This window comes from Pungitius pungitius, chromosome 8 (assembly GCF_949316345.1).
Source record: "Pungitius pungitius chromosome 8, fPunPun2.1, whole genome shotgun sequence".
NCBI lineage: Eukaryota > Metazoa > Chordata > Actinopteri > Perciformes > Gasterosteidae > Pungitius > Pungitius pungitius.
The window spans coordinates 20,959,930-20,978,909 of record NC_084907.1 but is presented as its reverse complement, the minus strand read 5'-3'; the positions used below and the strand labels follow the sequence as shown (position 1 = coordinate 20,978,909).

At 41.9% G+C, this 18,980-nt stretch overlaps 2 protein-coding genes across 3 annotated transcripts; one reads left to right on the top strand and one right to left on the bottom strand.

The window, feature by feature from the left end:
• Positions 1-5,759: 5,759 nt before the first annotated feature.
• si:ch211-161c3.5 (uncharacterized protein C3orf18) lies at positions 5,760-11,075 on the top strand. Of its 2 annotated transcripts, none has more exons than XM_037490959.2 (6): positions 5,760-6,115; positions 7,053-7,482; positions 7,896-7,921; positions 8,296-8,425; positions 8,567-8,599; positions 9,381-11,075. In XM_037490959.2, exons 2-5 carry the CDS (start codon positions 7,222-7,224, stop codon positions 8,570-8,572), a joined length of 423 nt encoding a protein of 140 aa, XP_037346856.1. In that variant the 5' UTR covers positions 5,760-6,115; positions 7,053-7,221; the 3' UTR covers positions 8,573-8,599; positions 9,381-11,075. The 2 variants fall into 2 exon arrangements, with proteins under 2 accessions (XP_037346856.1, XP_037346853.1); XM_037490956.2 differs by lacking the exon at positions 8,567-8,599 and having other exon boundaries at positions 5,782-5,838; positions 5,933-6,115.
• A 1,628-nt stretch (positions 11,076-12,703) lies between these two features.
• Positions 12,704-18,205, bottom strand: si:ch211-161c3.6 (high mobility group AT-hook 2b). Its single transcript, XM_037448568.2, has 6 exons — positions 18,065-18,205; positions 16,153-16,322; positions 15,883-15,966; positions 14,888-14,938; positions 14,716-14,751; positions 12,704-13,465 (listed from the first exon to the last, which is right to left on the bottom strand). Exons 2-6 carry the CDS (start codon positions 16,255-16,257, stop codon positions 13,379-13,381), a joined length of 363 nt encoding a protein of 120 aa, XP_037304465.2. The 5' UTR covers positions 16,258-16,322; positions 18,065-18,205; the 3' UTR covers positions 12,704-13,378.
• Between the last annotated feature and the right edge of the window lie 775 nt (positions 18,206-18,980).

Here is an 18,980-nt window from a genome sequence, read left to right as displayed (position 1 = left end):
GACGATTCAAGTGATTAGTTGAATACCCTACTAGTATACTTTTTCATGATATTCTGATATTTAGAGATAGGATATTTGAGTTTTCTTAAGCTGTAAGTCATAATCAGCAATATTAACAGAATAAAAGGCTTGCAATATTTCAGTTGATTTGAATCCAGAATGCATGACATTTTTGTTTTTTTAATTGCATTACAGAAAATAAAGAACTTTATCACAAAATTCTAATTTTCTGAGACAGTCCTGTATACTTAAACACAAAAGTAACTAGTCATTGGTCCGTTTTGTGGTGTTGTTTAGGGGAACTCGTCGCAGTAATTTAAACATCCATTCACCTGAAATATCACAACACGATGATCGTAAATCATCTATTTGCTGTTGATATATTTTCTGTGTAATTGTGCTGCAACCATTAGAAAGAAACCTATTCAAAATCAACATGTTAAGTGACCAGGCACATATTTTATTTATTTGTTAACAACTTCATCAGGTTAGTGTTAACTGGGGTTGGAGAGAAGACCTACAGGGCACCCCTGCTTCTTTTTTTTTAGTTAGTAAAAAAAAGAAACGATAGTGAGCTCAACATTAAATGAATTATTAATAATGTAATTACAATAACTTATAACAAAAACGTATTTCACCAGTAAATTACTGTTAAACGACAAAAACAATGGGAAAGGGGTATTTTACAACAACTTCGAATGCAGCACAAGACTGGCGAGGCGAATTTCAAGTGAACGCAACATCTGTTTGTTTTTCAGACAACGGCAGCTACAGACTGTTCAGTGAAACACAGACACACTTTACACCGTTTAGCTGTCAGTATTTTAACCGTGGTTGCTCCATTGACATATTTAAAATATATATATACTTCAGCTGCTAGCTAACGGTAGGCTAACGTTACCTGCTGTCCAGTGTAGTGTTTACTAGCGTCCCGTGCGGCGCTGTTTCACTTCTCTCTAACGTCCGTTTTCGGAGCATCAGGGAGAAGCGGGAGGCATCTAAATAAGGCACCGAAATCAGAGTTACTATTCGGTCGGGTAGATAACGGCCGTTAAGACACCTGTACCGTATTAGCACCGGGTCTCAGACCCCCCCCCCCCCCCCCCCAAAAAAAAAAACCTCTTCGGGTCTACACGATTCACGTGGATGACATTTTCCCATTCAAAACTCACAGACTTGAATTAAGTCCTCGCTATCTTTCGTAATCACTGACTGGACAATTATGTTGGTTTGCTAGCTATGAATAACTAGTCTAGCTAACTGCTAACTGTCTGCTGTTAGCTGGCAGTTTGTTTGGCTTCATTCACATACAGCAAGAAACGTTGACAAACGCACTCTTCTAATCATCTAAGTTAATGCAACTATTGATATAGGAACACCAACTCCCAATATTTTACTATAATAAGCAATTATTATGGAGATATAAACATAATCGAAGCACTTTTCATTAGGGTTCTTTAGGCTTCGTTTTTGCCGCGTTCAATGACCTACGTGTCTGCGTCACAGACTGTACTGTTTACTCCGGAGGACCACGACAACAATCTGTGACGCTATTAGCTGCCTTGATTGCTGCTCAATTGCGCTAGGAAATAAAGTAATTTTTGGTTATAAATATAAAACGTCACTAAAGACCTATAATTACACAATCATTTTTAATGTTAAAAATATTTTTTGGGGACCCCCCAAAATCTAAAAATAAATGCTTATGGGGGGTCCCCAATGGCTTATGGGGGGTCCGGGACCCCCCCAGACCCTCCTCATTTCGAACCCTGGTCACAATGATCATTTGGTGGAGCACTTCGTCAGGAGGAGGAGGAGGAGGCGGGGGGGGGGGGGGGGGGGGGGGTCTATGAAAAGGAGAGGATGCGTTTGTTGGTTTTCTCTCTAACTCACTGGCTGGGCCCCAAAACTCCTGACCAAGGAAGTAACGATTCCAATAGCTAAAAATAGCACTGTCAACCACAACAACAACATCAGCATCTGGCCATCGTTCATTAGGAAATAGTATGGTGTCCTGCCGTGGGCCATAAGCTACACATCATATACAGGACTGTCTCAGAAAATTAGAACATTGTGATAAAGTTCTTTATTTTCTGTAATGCAATTAAAAAAACAAAAATGTCATGCATTCTGGAAACACCCTTGCAGGTGTTTCGAGTTAATTAGACGATTCAAGTGATTAGTTGAATACCCTACTAGTATACTTTTTCATGATATTCTGATATTTAGAGATAGGATATTTGAGTTTTCTTAAGCTGTAAGTCATAATCAGCAATATTAACAGAATAAAAGGCTTGCAATATTTCAGTTGATTTGAATCCAGAATGCATGACATTTTTGTTTTTTTAATTGCATTACAGAAAATAAAGAACTTTATCACAAAATTCTAATTTTCTGAGACAGTCCTGTATACTTAAACACAAAAGTAACTAGTCATTGGTCCGTTTTGTGGTGTTGTTTAGGGGAACTCGTCGCAGTAATTTAAACATCCATTCACCTGAAATATCACAACACGATGATCGTAAATCATCTATTTGCTGTTGATATATTTTCTGTGTAATTGTGCTGCAACCATTAGAAAGAAACCTGCAGAGCAAGTGGTCCCAATATTAAGATGTTATGTATAATGTTAAAGTCAAGAATTTACTTATAGACAGTTAAATTAACACCAATGGCCAACAGCAAGCTGGTTGCAGTACCCTAAAGCATGTGATTTTGAGGTCAGAAAATGCATCTGATATTTTTCACATTTTGTTATCTTCTCTATATTTATTCCTGCGTGGGTACGGCATTCTATTTGAACTAATTACAAGTTTATTAAACCATTTATCTTCCACTATTATTATAAAGCAGATTACTTTTTGTTACTTGAGTAACCAAATATTCCTCATGGTGATTAGAAACTTCATCCATAAAAGGCCATAAAGCGTGCCCCGTTAACCTCTGGGGAAAGTGCATTAGAACTGTAGCCATGATGAAGCAAAAACGTCTTCATCATTCTTCGGTAACTGTTTGCACAGGGCCTGTCCGGTCCTCGGGAAGGATGTAACTTCACAGACAAGACTGTAACCAGGCTATGTGTAATTGACATTGTTTAGTACAACATGAAGTAAATCCAGACTGCTGTGCTGATTTGTTCTCCAATACGCGTCTTGTCACTGAATAACGAGTACAAAGGAGTGTTAGAGACATTTCACAATGGGAAAGGGAAATGTGTTTACTGGGGATGAATCCTACAAAACGAGAGAGCATCCAAACGGACAAAGACGTGGGCAGATGTGGTGAATATAAACCCGTTAAATGGGATTTAAAAAAAAACGTTTTTACTTTAATGGGCTACTGACTGCGTTTAAAATAAGGCATATTATGGTATTACACACCCCTGGAACCATATGAACTTCCCATTTATTGTAAGTATTGTAGGTATCATAAGTAGGTATTATATTATATTACACTTTAACGTAATCCAGTTCTACAGACCTGCCATCAGTGTTTTTTGAAAGCGTATAATGATAAATATTTGGGTTGGACTGTGTAAAAAAGCCTCAGATTAAACTCAATATTTGGGACCTGGTGGTGTATTTGACTGTTGTATTGTAAGATACACCTTTAAAAACCCTTCAGCAATGCCTGTATTCTAAGCTGCATCAGGAAGTGAGGTGTTAGATGCTATATCTAAAGTTTACCCAAAATCAATTAAGTAATTCAACTTTTAAATGTGGCTCTCCAATAATAACCTGGCCCTTAACCCAATGTGTATCTTTGCTAATGCTCAAATTTGGGTTTTAATTAAATGTAAATAGATAGAGCTACGTGTTGTATTATAAAAACAACATTCTCTGATGGATAGCTTTTGAGTGCAGTTTAGAAAGTTAATCACTGGATGTCAGTGTTTCACTATATGTGATTTGTGTAAAATCTATTAGTGAAAAGACTGCGTCCCATTTTGCACCACACACACAAACACTTACACAAGCAATTACCTCAAAATATGATCACATTTCCACAAGAATTTAAGATATTAAAAAGAGCTTCATTATGTGGCAGAAAAGCATTAAAAAACAGCACCACAATTTTCTGAATCTTTTAAGTTTTTGTATAACTTGTCAATGTCAAACTAGGCTAAACTCACAGATTTGATAATTTACCATTTCCTTTCTTGTTTCATTCTTCCCTTTCTCTTAATTTGCTCTGTTCATACCATCAGTCTCCAACCTGGAAAGGGGAAATAATGTGTACAGTGCTGCCATTTCTATCAACTCTATTTTGGCGTGTTGAGGACACAGAATAGCAGCCCTATACCGTTTTCATCCAAATAGAAGAATCATAATAAAATCTATTTGTTATTGTAAATATATTTCAACGTGATTCAATGCTAAAATATCCTTCAACAAATTCATTCAATTTGTTCATTGTAAACAGTGACCACCGGCTTATTTCAGAGATGCAGCATTCGGATGCGGATAATTGTAATTCGCCGTGTTGTTTTTGTTTACATAGAATCCAAGAATCTGTTAAATTTTTTCATATAAATTTTGTCTTTTATATGTATTATAGAGTTAGGTCTATTTTTATGTTCAACAAACTATCAAACAAAAGTTACTGTGCAGCAGAAAAACAACAAAATAAAACAACAAAATAAGTACTACTAAATAAGTACTAAAAAAGTATCAAGGGTTAATTTGATCCATTGTGATTACACTTGCGTCATAATGCATTTTCAGTGTTTTCCTAACGTTAAATATTAATTTCTAGACATGTACGAATGAATGCAGTGTACCACCACAGATTGATGCGGAGCAGATGATGAAAGATGAAGATGGAGATGGATTAATTGATTATGAAGGTTTGAACGTACATTTTACTTACAGGCCATAACCATAAAAAAAGAAATAACGTCGGTAATCAAAAGTAATCAAGATGTATTGAATTATGTTGAAAAAAAATGTATGTACATCTGCTTTTATATTCACTTCAATTCAGCCCTCAGTTGACTCTATTTATGTAAATAGTTATCATTGAGATTAACTCCGTAGTTCTTTTACCTGCTATCTGCTGTTGTTTATAGAACATTTAATTGCAAATTACAATGCTTTGTTTGTATTTTTAATGTAGTTTTTGTTACGAGGACAGCATTTATTATATTATTAATTTTAAAAATGTTCAAATACTCTTGTATATCCAAAGATGTCGTTAGATTGAAATACATTGGATGAAAAGATGATAAGTTGCATATTTATAATACATTTCCCTGTAACTCAAAATATCTTGCTCTGATGATTTGGGACACTTTGAGCTCAAGACATTGTGGCTGTTGTGCAGCTGCCGTGAACGTGTTGCAATTACACACAATTATTAGAAAAGTTTTGTTTTCCAAAAAATGTTGGAAAAGAAAGCGTGCAATCACATGTCTGTGTGAGTTGTGATTTTTCTTTTTCCTCCCTTTTATCCTGTTTTGTCAACGAGTACAAGAAGAGACGACATCACAGGGTTAATTTCCACAGAGCTGCTGCCCGGATGCAGTCATTCACACAAGTCTGACAGCATCTGGTGTGCAGAGCCATTAAATCCCATTCCCATCCCGCAAAGCCAAACGGACAGCCGAGGGAGCCAACCGCATACGTCACTCTGAAGCCGTTAGTCCAATCACAGGGTGGCAGGGGAGGGAGCTTGTCGCACCGCTCTCTGTTTGCAGCATCCTTGCAGCAGCCTCCGATTGCTCTGTTTGTTTGAAGTACAAAAAAAGAAGAAGAGCAGGACGAGGAGTGGGAGGGGGTGGGGGGGAGGAGGGGGGAGGAGGAGGAGGAGATCCGAGGATACAACGGGAAGAACGGGAAGGTGATCCGCTGGAGGCTGCAGGGATAGCGTTAAATCTGGTGTGTGGAGTTCATCCTAACAAAAAGAAAAATGGCTGGTTTGTCATTGTAAACAGCCCGTGCGGTACCTGCATTGCTGAAGAGGGGGGAAGCAGTAGAAGAGGGGGAGGAGGAGGAGGAGGAGGTGGTGCAGCAGCCGCTGGCGGAAATGCTGCTTCTCCCAGGGGAATTTACCTTCCTCCAGCTCACCCCCGGTCCACCGCGGATCACCTCTGACATCATGCATGTTGCACGTTAAGGTACGTGTGCGCATCTCTAATCTGAGAGGACACATGGAGACGGACGTGGTCACGTTGGAGGGATTAGCAGCTCAGCTGTTAGGACAGGACAGCTGAGACCACACACACACACACACACACACACACACACACACACGTTGCTATGTGCCAGTAACACACAGAATAACACGATTCAGACAAAGATGTCTGTGCAGGGGGCCGTGGACTAGACAACAGTCTGAACCCAGCCTTTGGTTTCGTTGTTAGTTTTTGCTCCATCTGCACATGTTCCTCATTAAGGGCTCAGCAGACAGGATGCACTAAGGGGAAAGGGATCATGTGTCTATTTTCTGCTTAAACTAAACGTTTTACACCGCACGATGCATGCAAACCTTTCCCATACATTGCTCCTCTCCTCTCATGGGAAATGTGCAGTGTTTGTGTGTGTGTGTGTGTGTGTGTGTGTGTGTGTGTGTGTGTGTGTGCGCAGCGAGGAGGGGGAAGTGGAGGTACATGCACTGAGGGCTTGGATGTGGATATCTATGGAAGTCGTGCATGGTAACGGATGTGTGGGTGTAAGCTGCCAAAACATTTCCTCACACTGCGCGTTACAGTTTGAGTGGTTATAATTTCTCTCTGTTTTTATCAAGTTCGTTACGCCACTTTCCTCCTGTGCCTCTGCTACCCACATCCTGCCCAAAAACACCCGCCTCACGCCTGCTGGCACAATCAGCCGGGGTTTGACTGAACTCCAGGATGAGGTGTGCCTAAACTTAAGTGTTTGCGGGTTTTTTTTTTTTTTTTTTAAACAAACATTCAAGCAAATAATCAGTGCACCGAAGCAAACTGGAAACGATATCGAAGCAGTTGGGCTGCACTTAAACTCACTACATCTTTATTCACGCTCCATTCAACAATCATCTACTTATAGCTTTTGACCTCTTTGTTTCCGTGTTAGGTCTCCACATCATATGAGCATCACCAATGCTTCAGCAGACCTCCAGCCAAAGGGAAGGCGCCCGTGTCGACCACGCGATGTTCCCCAGAGGCTGAGCGGCACGACGAGACCCGCACGCAGAGATCCGAACTGCACCCTTTAGCCTAAACGGTTCCACGCGGTCACCGCCATGGCCGTCGCCGCGGCCAAGACGGCCGCCGGTTTTCTCTCCACGGTGGCCACGACCGGCGCCGTCCCCTTCCTCTCGACGAGCGAGAGCGCCGGAGACAACGTCACCTCGAGAGTGACACTGATGACTGTTACCATAACGACAAACGACACCGGCTTCAACGCCACGGCGTATCCGGGGGCGGCCATCGAGGGCTCGGGATTTGGAATGGTGCTCGTGCCCTTTGGCATCATCACTGTCATTGGCTTGGCCGTGGCAATTGTGAGGATTCATTTAAATATTGTCTCTAAAAAAATAAATAATTGATTCGATTGAATCCTTCTGGTTTATGGTAAATGGAGCACTTTTCTAGTCTCCCGTCAACTCAAAGAGCTTTAACACTACTTGTCACTCACCCACTCACACCCGTTTATTCACTAATGGCACAGCATTTTAAGAGCAATTCGGGGTTAAGGGTCTTGCCAGAGGACACATGGAACAGCTGAGTGCTGAGGTCTTCTGTTTGAGAGAGGACCCGCTCTACCTCCTGCGCCCCAGTCGCCCCCATTTGTGTATGATTGTCATACTTGTGTGCTGCTAACATATACTTGCACCCAGTCGTTTTAATTTATGAGCACTAGTTCCATCATCAACACTGCTTGTTTGTCATTACATCTGTTTTCCCTCCGTCCTAGATGCTGTACATTCGGAAACGAAAGCGGTAAGTTTACCAACACATATTTCTCTGATTCCACAGCTTTGGTTTACAAAATGCCAATTGGTTTAAGCGACTGGTTAATTCGCTAAATCTGTACCGCATTTTGTGGCTGTGGCTTTGAAATCTAGTTTAAAAAGTTGAATTATTGTTTGTGGATTGGCTGGTTCCACGAGTGCGAAAGATTAAACGTTCATCCACGTATGAAATCCCCTTTCCAGAAATATAGTGATTCAGGCAAAATGAACTTATAGGATATGGTTATTACAGCTGAAAAAAATTCAACAAAATATAACAACAAAGCGCTTTTAGAGCAGTTTACCGACGGCAGCTTCAAATGCCGACTGGTCGCTCATCTTTTTTTTCCTCTTGTCGTGCAGGCTGGAGAAGCTCAGGCATCAGCTGATGCCCATGTACAACTTCGACCCGGCGGAAGAACAGGACGACCTGCTGGAACAGGAACTACTGGACCACGGCCGGGACGGCAGCCTCGCAGGCCCCAATGCCAAGGTTGTAAACAATGTCTACTATTATCAAAAACACAATTCGATCAAAACGCTTTATTACAACGTGTAATCTGTGAATCTGAAACTGTTACATTTTTGTTTTTTTTGTCATAATTTATCTGCATTTCCTTTGATTTCTTTTAAGTTTTGACAATGGCATAATGGTAATGTGCACCAGGTAAAGTATCACCTGTGTGTCTTTGGAACGTCCCTCTAAAACTCAATCTTTTCCTCAGCCTCATTCTACCACTATCATTGGCAGTTCAAACAAACACCAGTAGGTTAGATGTTGTATAATGTTTGGTCTCATTTTATTTGTACTAATCCATATCAAAGTACATGACAATATAAGAGACACACTGACACATTCAGTCTTCACCTTCAGCCATACATCCATATTATCCTTCATCCTTTCCATTGTGCTCCCTCAACGTAACACTTTGATCACCCAATATTCCAGGGGCCACATACACTAAGAAAGTGTGCAAAAACAATGCAAGACCACTCTGTGTCATTCCATCAGATGAATATACTGTATTGAGAAATACTGATAAATGCTGTTTTATTTGCTATATTTATTGGTCTGCTTAATAGCCCTTTGTCCATCGCTTTCAACCCCATCTTACTGCCAGCGGTTATAAGAACCAAAATATTAAAGGTTCTTTAGTCAGAACCTCGTTTCAAAGGCGACATCTGCTGCTTATCAGAACTGCAATGCACTATCGATATTCAGAATGCAGGTTGTCATTTGTAATCGGTCCCATACCATGATCGGTTTGCAGAGTCTGTGATTGCACACGTCGGCTCTGGTCCGTTATCAGTCACACTTTGCGTCAGCGCGTTTATTCCTAAAGGGAATTAACCTGGGCAAAAAAAACCAACAAAAAAAAAGCAGGCAACACCATTTCTTACAAATGGCAGACTCCTTGATGTCACTCACAGTTCCATCTCCTCTGCAGACTCTCACGACCTCCCAGGGGACCACGCAGAGACCCAGCCGCCTGGTCTTCACAGACGTAGCCAAAGCTCTCAACGCTTAACGGCTCTCTTCCGATTAGTTAAAAAATCATCCACAAGCAGACTGTCTCTGAGGGAGGAAAAAAAAAAAAAAAAAAAGGTACAAGTGGACTGGTTCTGGGAACAACTGGAGCTCTGGTGAGAAGTCTTCATCTCTGCGACACAGTGGACGTGGTTTTCAAAAGAAAACAAAAGCAACGTAGGTTTACGTGTATAAGGGAGAATAACGGGAAGCATCGTGTATGATGATCTCGCACCGTTTTCATTTGGAGCACAAATGGAGTGTGATGCACTTTTCTTGATGGTATGTTATTGTCATTGGTGTTAAAATGTTTAGTAGCTTGTCGGGGAGGTTCTTTTGAGCTTCACTATCTACTTCCATGTTTGATAAAAGAAAAATGTCAATTTAGTTTCGTCTCTGACAAGCTTGGATGCGTTATCATCCTTAGGTATTGTGTCCCTCACCATTTGGTTTCTTCTTTGAGCAGTGAAGGATGGCTTCCACCTATATACATTCAAACCAATTTGATAGAAAGAATTTTGTTGTACAAATCTATAACAAAAGAGTCAGCAGGTGTGATATTTTATTAAAAAGCGATAAAGCAGAATAACACAAGTCACATGGTAAAGAATCACAACAAAATATATATATCACAGGGTTGTGAGTTGTATTAATTAAGTGGATGACGATCAATAACATAACTACAAAATTGTGTTAAAAGTAAGGCATAGAAGTGGATTTTTCAAGTTACACTTCAACTTTTCAATAGTTGAAAGTGGATCAAGTACTGCATGTAACTATATCAGCATCAGTAAGATCACAGAACAACGTTGTCCCACTATAGAGAGTAAATATCCAGACAGCCTGGGTGAAATGAAACACATTGACCAGGCTGAAGTTATGCACCCCTCACGCTCCCTTCCATCCGTTCATCCATTCATCCATTCATTATGGTGACACGAATGTAGCGAGGCGAGATCAGTGGACTACAACAATGGCGCGACAGTTATTTCAAGATTTCATGATCCACATCTCCTGCACGTCTGATGGAAAAAAAAAGCAGATAAAACTCAAACATTTCCTCAGATGTGTCCCAGGCATGTTAGTTTTCAGAGGTAGACCAGAAGGCAAAACAAGTAAAGTCAACGCAGTTCAACAGCAAAAAACAACCAAAAAAAAAAAAACATGTCTGCCTGTAAATGAATTAAGCTCCTCTGGCAGCAGCTTAGTCTACAATGCTGAAATGCATGAAAGTACTGGGTCACCAGTGATAGAAGAATCGTGTTTTAGGAAAGGAAAGGGCTTGATATACGAAGAAAATAATTGGTGATATTCAGGTCATGTCATAAAAATGTTTTTTTTTTTTTTTAAATCCCTCTGACAAACGATTGATATTCTGTTATTTATGCTAAATTCAGTCACCACAGATTCAATAATCGATTCGTTTAAATGACATAACCAAATTGTCCTATTGCTGTATCTAATCTTTCTGATTAAAAAGTGACCAAAAGTGAGAAAATGTACGTTTTCTTTGGTAATTTGGGTAAACTGACCCCCTAAAGCAAGACCATGTAAAGAAGAATAACATAATTAAAAATTGTAATAAGCAATAAAACACACTATCATTTCAACATGATGATGCGAGGATGTCACATGTGTACAGACTGTAAAGCCCTCTGAGGCTTGTAATTTTGGGCTATTAAAAATTAAATGAATTGAATTGAAATGGACCATTCGGGTTTGGTTCCTCTGCAGAATCATTGGGTGGATGTCACTAATAAAACATGTAACTCAGTAACTCACTTTATAGCTCAATTCTTAATTATTCTAGGACACCATTTTTGCATTTAGCATTCATCCACTACGGTCACATCGTGGCCCATGCGGTCCCTTGTGCTCTTGCTTTTCAATAAGTCAAATGGGAACTTTTCTTTTCTCGTGAATTGCTGAGAACTGACTGCGTTGGATTGTTCAGCAATAAACATGTCCACAATTCATTCGGAGAGTCACAAGTGTTACGAAGGGGGTCCTGTGGTTTCCCCAGAACTGTCGTGTATTTCAGCAATGTGGTCCTTTGCTGCCCTTACACATCACACCGATTAAGCGTGTCACACAAACAGTTTACAGTGTAAGAATGAGAAAATACACAATATAGTGATAATCAGAATAGACAAACAGCCCCCCACCTCCTCCTCCTCCTCCTCCTCCAAAAAAAAAGAAAAAAAGTAATTCATAAGGAACTACAACCTAAAAAGCTTAAGTTGTTGTAAACTATTGGCTGCGTTGTATTTCCCAAAAGAACAAAACAATTCTAAAAATTCAGCTTTTGACAAATACAGTTTTGTTTAACAAATTGACACTGATGGTTTATTTGCTCTCAGATAGTAAAAATCCTCTACAGGAGTGTGATGTCTGCTTCTGTGTGTTGGTATGTAGGCCTGGAAACGGCATGTGTTGTACGTGTGTGTGTGCGTGTGTATGTATAACTACTACTGAGAGAGTGGAGAGTTAGTTTGTTGTTGATCTTTTGTGTTATTGAGGTAGCATGAGAGACTAGGAAACTGAGGGCAACTGAGGTTTCAATGAGGTCTTTGTGTCAAGGCATACTGGCAATGTCAAATATAGAAATCAGAAATGCACAACAAACACAGCACAGTAATTATTACCGAGTCGACTGACAAAACGTTCCTGAATAGTTTTGTACCTGAGGTTTCAATATGGTGTAAAAGCATTGTAATAGTAAAATCCTGAGTGTGGTAATATGACGTTCCATCAAAGTATTTCTGAGAGGTTTCTTTCTAAAAATGTCATGTACATTCAAACCTTTGGGTATTGATTTTTTTTTTTTTTAAATATTGCTGCTGTTCAGAAGAAGGACAATAATCATTGAGTTTATCGGTCTAAACTGAACTGTTGCTTGCATTGACATTTCAATTAGTTTTTATTTACCAAATTGGATATTTTATTTTGGAATAAAACCGTTCATGTGTACTTTTCATAACAATGACTTCAGCACACCGCGTTAATATTTAAACGTCACTAAAAATGTCACCATCTTGCTCACATTTCATATGAGGATTCATGGCACTTAGAAACCTGTTTTGATAAAAAGGTTCAGGTCGATTACTTTTTCCCCCTCTAACCACCCCCCCCCCCCCCCCCCCATTTCAAACCATAAGCCTGTCCCCTCTCCACACACACACACACACACACACACACACACACACACACACACACACACACACACACACACACACACACACACACACACACACACACACACACACACACACACACACACACACACACACACACACGTTGGGGAAAGCAGACATCCTTGAAGTAGTAGGTGATAAGTGAAATACACTCATCACTTATATTTGCATTGAGTTAGATGAGAAGATTGATAGAACAAAGAATGCGCAGCTTCGCAAAAAGACCGTAAACGGTCTGAAACTCAAACGCTCATCTGTTCACCGATTAAACAAACGAGAAATAAACCTCTTAGCTTTGGAGGTTGCAGGCGTTTATATTTAGTAACCGGTTTCCAGTCTTTATGCTAAGCTAACTAGCTGCTTACAGTAACTTAACATTAACCGCGGCGATATGAGCCTGGTATCAATCATCCTACGTAACTCCCCGGCTGGAATGGGAATAGATGTACATCCCATAATATCATATTATTCCCTTACCAGAAGCCAGCTTCGAAGATGAAATGACCAAACTCTGAGCGTGAAGCAATAAAACCATGATACAGTACCAGCTGAAGAAACCACTTTCTGCCATGATTTTTTGTGTGTTGTGTGTGTGTGTGTGTGTTATGAGTGTGTGTGTGTGTGTGTGTGTGTTCCTGAATCGCCTTCACAGATAGGAGTCAGACAGTATCCCTATTTGTTGAAGGCCAAACCTTGAGGTAGGTAGAGAGGTACCCTACTACGACTACTTCCCTTCCTCCTGTGCTGGATCCTGAGATGTGGTGGGCTCAAGCTGCGAGGAACTCTCATCTTCATCCTCGTCTGAAGAGCCCTGGAACAGCAGGAGACCGAGAAGAAGAAGAAGAAAAAAAAAACACTCTCACTTGGTCTGCTTTTGTCTTGTGACTCATTGCATGCGAGGTAAATGAATCACTACTAGAAAGAGCGCAAGAAAAGCTGTGAATGACTGTCACTCAATTCATTGAGCGATTGGGGTGCAGGGAAGTTGGTCCAGCTGTCAAGACCTAGAAATGTGAGGAAGACGACGGTTGTGTCAGGAAACCGAGAAGAGAGGGGAAGAGAACAGTTTGATCAGGTTTCCCCTCGGTGCATTGACTCATTCTTCCCCTTTGTGTGCGCAAGTCTGAGAAAAGGGAGTCTGTCTCAACGGTTTCGCTTCTCGTAGCATCTTTGACAAACTGCTCAGAGGAGAGGATGCGATAAGGCGGTCGGTCCGGGGGGGGTGGGGGGGGCATCGTTGGAACTGCCCGTCTTGGCGACAGCTGTTGTGCAATGTCTTCTGTTTGAAAAAAAATACAAAAACGAACAAAGCGGCTTCCAGAAACAACGTTTTTCTCAGAAACCCAGGCCTGCATTTCACCAAAGCTGGATGTCTGGAGGTGGATGGCGGCATTCAGCACCGCCATCTGTGCCTCGCCCAGAAACCGCCACATCCTCACAAAGTCGAAAATTAACGTGCGCATCAGTCGTTTGGCTATTTTCATCCAGTGTGCCAAGACAACAGCGAGTTTCATATTGGCTCCTCTCACGTGCTTTTGTCGGGTCTTGGAACTTTATCACGTGGGGAGGAAAAACCTCTCTATCGAGGTCAGAAGGGTTTGGAAAGTATTCGGAAGGTAGTTTCTAGACTGCAACGGGGTTCAGAGGGCTTAGGTGGAAGCGGAGGATATTCGTGTGTAGTTAAATGAGATCGGCTCTGCTTTGCCCCTGATCACAAAAGGGACTGATCTTAGTCAAAAGGTAAAACGTGTGACACAAACTGAGATTTCTGTTCAACTGAAACGGAGCGTTTGCAGCTCTCCGCCGTCACGAACCGTCAAAGTCCCTTCAGCTTCTGCGTAACGACAACTGACAACTGATGAGTGATTTAAAAAAAAAAAAAAAAAGGTATTGCATTGAAGAGTGCATGTACTTAGAAGCTCTTAGGATGTAATACTTTTAAACATTCTGCAATAGTCTTATAACAAATATTCAGCAATTACAATAATGCACATCCAAGGAAAACGGTCAAAACAAAACTCACCCCGACAACAACGCTTTTAAAGGTTTCGTTATCCTCACCTGTTGCTCTTCAGCTACTTGAATTACTTTCTGGGGCTGTAGAAAGAAAAGGAAGACGGAATGAGTTAAAAAAAAAAGAAGAAAAAAAAGGAAAGTGAAGGCGCGGCTCCAGGAGACACTTTGGAGGCTTCGCACACCTCGATGCCTCTAACTGACAACGTGTGCTCCATACCCATTTCCTCGGTCGCCCACGAGGTCGTCGCTCCCCGACGGGCTCGACCTTCTAAAGAAAACGGATAGATGGTTAGGAGGAGGTTTCACATGTTAACAGTCCTGTTGTTTGAATATTTAACTTAAGATCGTGGACTTTAAAAGCTTTTCTTTTGGAGTTTGGCAACAGAACGGAAAGCACTGCAACAAAACTACATTTAGTGATTAACAAAGACAGAAATATATTTTCTCTTAAGTTAAACCATCCCTCGAAAAGTCGTCATGTGCAGTGCCTGCAGCGCTGTTCATTAATAAGTACTAGTGCTTCTATTTGAATAAAAGAGATGATTTTAAACCAATACATAGTGAAATAGTAAAAGTGTACACATATGTACGGTAGATTTTGCCTTTATATCTGATAACAAAATCTTTGTGTGATTATAATGGCTAATTGTATCTCTAGGAATATTATTTAAAGATCTGAACGAAACAGAATAAAGGGAAATATAATGTTTTCTTGTATAATGACTTGTTGCTTCAAGGTTTTATTCATGCTAAACATGCACAGGCAAACCGGGAAGCTGCCAGCAGGGGCAGAAGAAATCTTTCATCAAACCCGTCTCTGAAAACAGTTCAGGTTTAACTTCAAGAGAAGATTTAGGAAAAAAACTTGAAAAGGGGATCTTTGCATAGTTTTAATTTAGAATTTACTCGTACAAATTCTAAATTAGCAATGCAATATATTGTTAATGAAAACCAGTGTTTTAATTTTGCCTTAAAGACATAAACACAACAGGTACTCCATGAAGAACTAAACCTCTGATGCTGAAAAGATAAACCGATCAAGAATATACAGTATGTTATTCACATGTAGACAAATGCTGTCTCTGATTGAGATAACGGTTGTTTTACCTAAATTGAGCAGCCACAGGTGTGATTGTTTTCTCTTAAACATTTGCAATGAATTCATCCTCTGAGACAAAACTCTTAAAAAGTCAGGGTTTTAACAGATTCGACCTTGAGTGCAGTCCTTGGGCCTTTGTTCTTGCTTCCTTTCGGTCGTCCTCTTGGTCGCTTTGGAGTCGGTGGTCCAACAGGCTCCTGCAAAGAGACATCCCATGCAGAGCCAAAACTACCCAGTGAAAAAAAACACCCCTCTCTTTGCATGAACAGTCAGGAGATTTAGACAAAGCAACAAATAGCTTTGGGTTTGTCAGAACTACTATCTTTAAATCCAGATACTATTGACGTTCCGAGAGAGAGAGACGATCAAGTCGGGAGTCCCACCTGCAGCTGTTTCCGCGGCCGACCCCTGCCCCGGCGCTGAGGCTCAGGAGGTGACTGAGCAGCGCTGGGCTCCGGAGACGGATCTTTGGTCCCACTGTCACTCATGCCTGCGTCTGTCCCCCTGCTTCAAAGAGTGTGGGCATCAAAGCCTGGAGAAGCAGCCTCGAGGGCTTCAAAAAGGAGGAGAAAGACCCGAGAGCGTCAGGAGCCGCAGACGCGAGCAAAGAAAAAAATCATCTTTGGACCATTTGGGATAAATGGTTGTTCTGTTTTTTTTTTTTCCTCTCCTCTTTTTGCACAATTACCGCAGTTTCAATCAGTGCTTAATATCACACAAGATCCTTTTCCAGAAGCGAGCGTGGGAACTGCTTATAAATAAGCCCTGGCACCAGGTTCATCCAAACGCAAACGGGGAGGGGGGGGGGGGGGCTGGCAGACGCAGGGAAACATGAGAGTGGTGTCCAGAGACTAAAAGTAGCACAGATATTCACAATTCAATCCACCATCCAAAATCTCCATCTGCTGTACCCAACGCTGCTTCTCCACCTGCCCTCTCTCAGCTGCTCATTGGGCGGTCTTCAGTAGTATCGTGATTAAACTCTGTTTAAATCGAGATATCGTGAAGCGCAAATACTTGATCTGAATCGATAACATCGAGCACAGGCGCAACTCGAGTGCATTATTTTTATCAGTGGCATTACACCACCGAAACTTTTGCTCTAATGCTCTTGATTAAAGGAAACAATACTTGATAGATTAGTATTTCGTTCACACAGATGAATCCAAACAGACGGTTTTCCCCATATGGATTATTCATGTAATAAATCAACAGCAAACATGCTACATACAGACGTTATTAACTAATGAAATATGTGATATTTTGGCCATTTCTCCCAGCCCATCAGCATAATCATTAATGCCACTTCTAAACAACGTTATAAAATATACACATTGAAGCTGTGGCTACTTCGGGGGGGGGGGGGGGGGGGGGGGGGGGAAGCAATATCATGTATTATTGACGTTTTATTGAAAGAGCTAAACCATAAATGTCAACTTTTAAACCAGGCTGTTGGTATTGCCCCGAGGTGGTCGCTCACCACAAACCCAGCGAGGAATGTGCCAAACACTAATTGCCAAAACAGCCTTTCGAGACGAAGAAGGAAGTCGGAGTCATTTGAGGAATCTACGTAAAAACCAAGCGAGACGCGCGACGTCGTTTTCGTTCGCTAAAAAAAAAAAAAAAACCTGACTCTGTGCAGCGGCCGGACGGTCCCGTGTTTGCCCCTCAAGGACCGGGACTCAATGTACTTTTTCGCATATGGGCGGCAATTGCGAGCATTAAAACACACACACACACACACACACACACACACACACACACACACACACACACACACACACACACACACACACGCACACACGCATTACTTCACAGTTTATACAGAAACAGCCTAAAGCGCTCCGGTGGCGAGTTCAGACCCCCCCCCCCCCCCGACCTCTGGGCTTGAGTAACACATGGCGTAAAAATACAAGAAAAACAAAACATAACAACCGCCGAGGCCATTGGCGTTTTAAAGCGTCGCCGCTCACTACACAACATCCCCTCGCTCCCATCACTGATTGCGCAATCGACGTGAAATGTGTGTGTGTGTGTGTGTGTTTGTTGCGCGGCGCTAACAGGTCCTCCGCGGCACACCGACCCGGGGGGAGCCGCTATCGCGTTAAACAAGTTAAACAAAGGCGAAGAACACAGGTGCAAAAGCTCTCCGCTGCAACCGGCCGTGAAACACACCCGCGCGCGCACGCACGCGCGCACACACAACGCACACACGACGCACGGTACGTGCATGCGTTCGGGCCGTGGGCTCTCCGCGGTGCCGCCGGTCGGTTTGGAGCGCGGGGCCGAACTTACCTTGAGACGGTCTGTAGTTTCACCTGGAAGTTCTCGACGTCAGCTCACCGTGTGCTCGCGCACAACTGTGAAAATATCAACGTATCGACAGTCTCATTGGTTGGATTCTCTCCCTCTCTCTCTCTCTCTCTCTCTCTCTGATCGGAAATGTGTGTGTGATCCCCCCCCCCCCCCCCCAGACGTCACGAATACCCCAGTTGCAGCATAATTGGGGGGTTGAAGCTGATCAGTATGCATTGCATACTTTCTCTATTAAAGCCTGTTTCGAGAGGGTAGGAGGGTTGAAGCGGAGGACCCCGCCCCGAAGAAAGCTCACCGGACCACCCACTTTAGAGAAGGAAAGGAGAGAGAGAGAGAGAGAGAGAGGGGGGGGGGGGGGGGGGGGAGGGAGAGACGGGTATCAAGCAGGAGGGTAGAGAGTCTGGTTCCGGGGTTCCCGAAGTGGGATCCGGGGGCCGGGAAGTTCCCCCACAGACGAGAGGAAAAAGGTTTTGTTGAAATTCTAGTAAGATCAGTCTGTCTAGACTGTTTCGGGCACCGCGTTTCATTCCACCCCCCCCCCCCCCCCCCACCACCCACAGTGTTAGAGATATCACTCCGTAAGTCATAACAAAGGACAGACGTATCAAATGGGGTTTTTAAAAAGAACGTGTGCAGGATGAGTGTTGGTTTTTCTGAGTAGTCACTCGTCTATTTCGTTTGATCATGCAGTAAAAGAACAGATGGCTCCACGGACTGTGTACACCTCTAATAGTTTATCTTCAGTTTTTAATAAATGAAATAAAAAATCTCATTGTCTCCGGGTGGAAATGTCGTTTTTTTTTTTTAATGAAATATACCCGTCGTAGTTTAAGTTGAATATTCTCATGAAAGTTGTTTTAGGGATAACTTTGTAAATTTGCACAAGGTGATAAAA

Bases quoted from the DNA above. Each gene is read 5' to 3' on its own strand.
- si:ch211-161c3.5 (XM_037490956.2), top strand. From the start codon at position 7,222: ATGGCCGTCGCCGCGGCCAAGACGGCCGCCGGTTTTCTCTCCACGGTG. The intron at 7,922-8,295 runs GTAAGTTTACCA...CTTGTCGTGCAG, and splicing joins TACATTCGGAAACGAAAGCG to GCTGGAGAAGCTCAGGCATC. The intron at 8,426-9,380 runs GTTGTAAACAAT...TCTCCTCTGCAG, and splicing joins TCGCAGGCCCCAATGCCAAG to ACTCTCACGACCTCCCAGGG.
- si:ch211-161c3.6 (XM_037448568.2), bottom strand. From the start codon at position 16,257: ATGAGTGACAGTGGGACCAAAGATCCGTCTCCGGAGCCCAGCGCTGCT. The intron at 14,939-15,882 runs GTCGAATCTGTT...CGTTTTCTTTAG, and splicing joins GCCCAAGGACTGCACTCAAG to AAGGTCGAGCCCGTCGGGGA. The intron at 13,466-14,715 runs GTGAGGATAACG...CTGCTGTTCCAG, and splicing joins AAGTAGCTGAAGAGCAACAG to GGCTCTTCAGACGAGGATGA.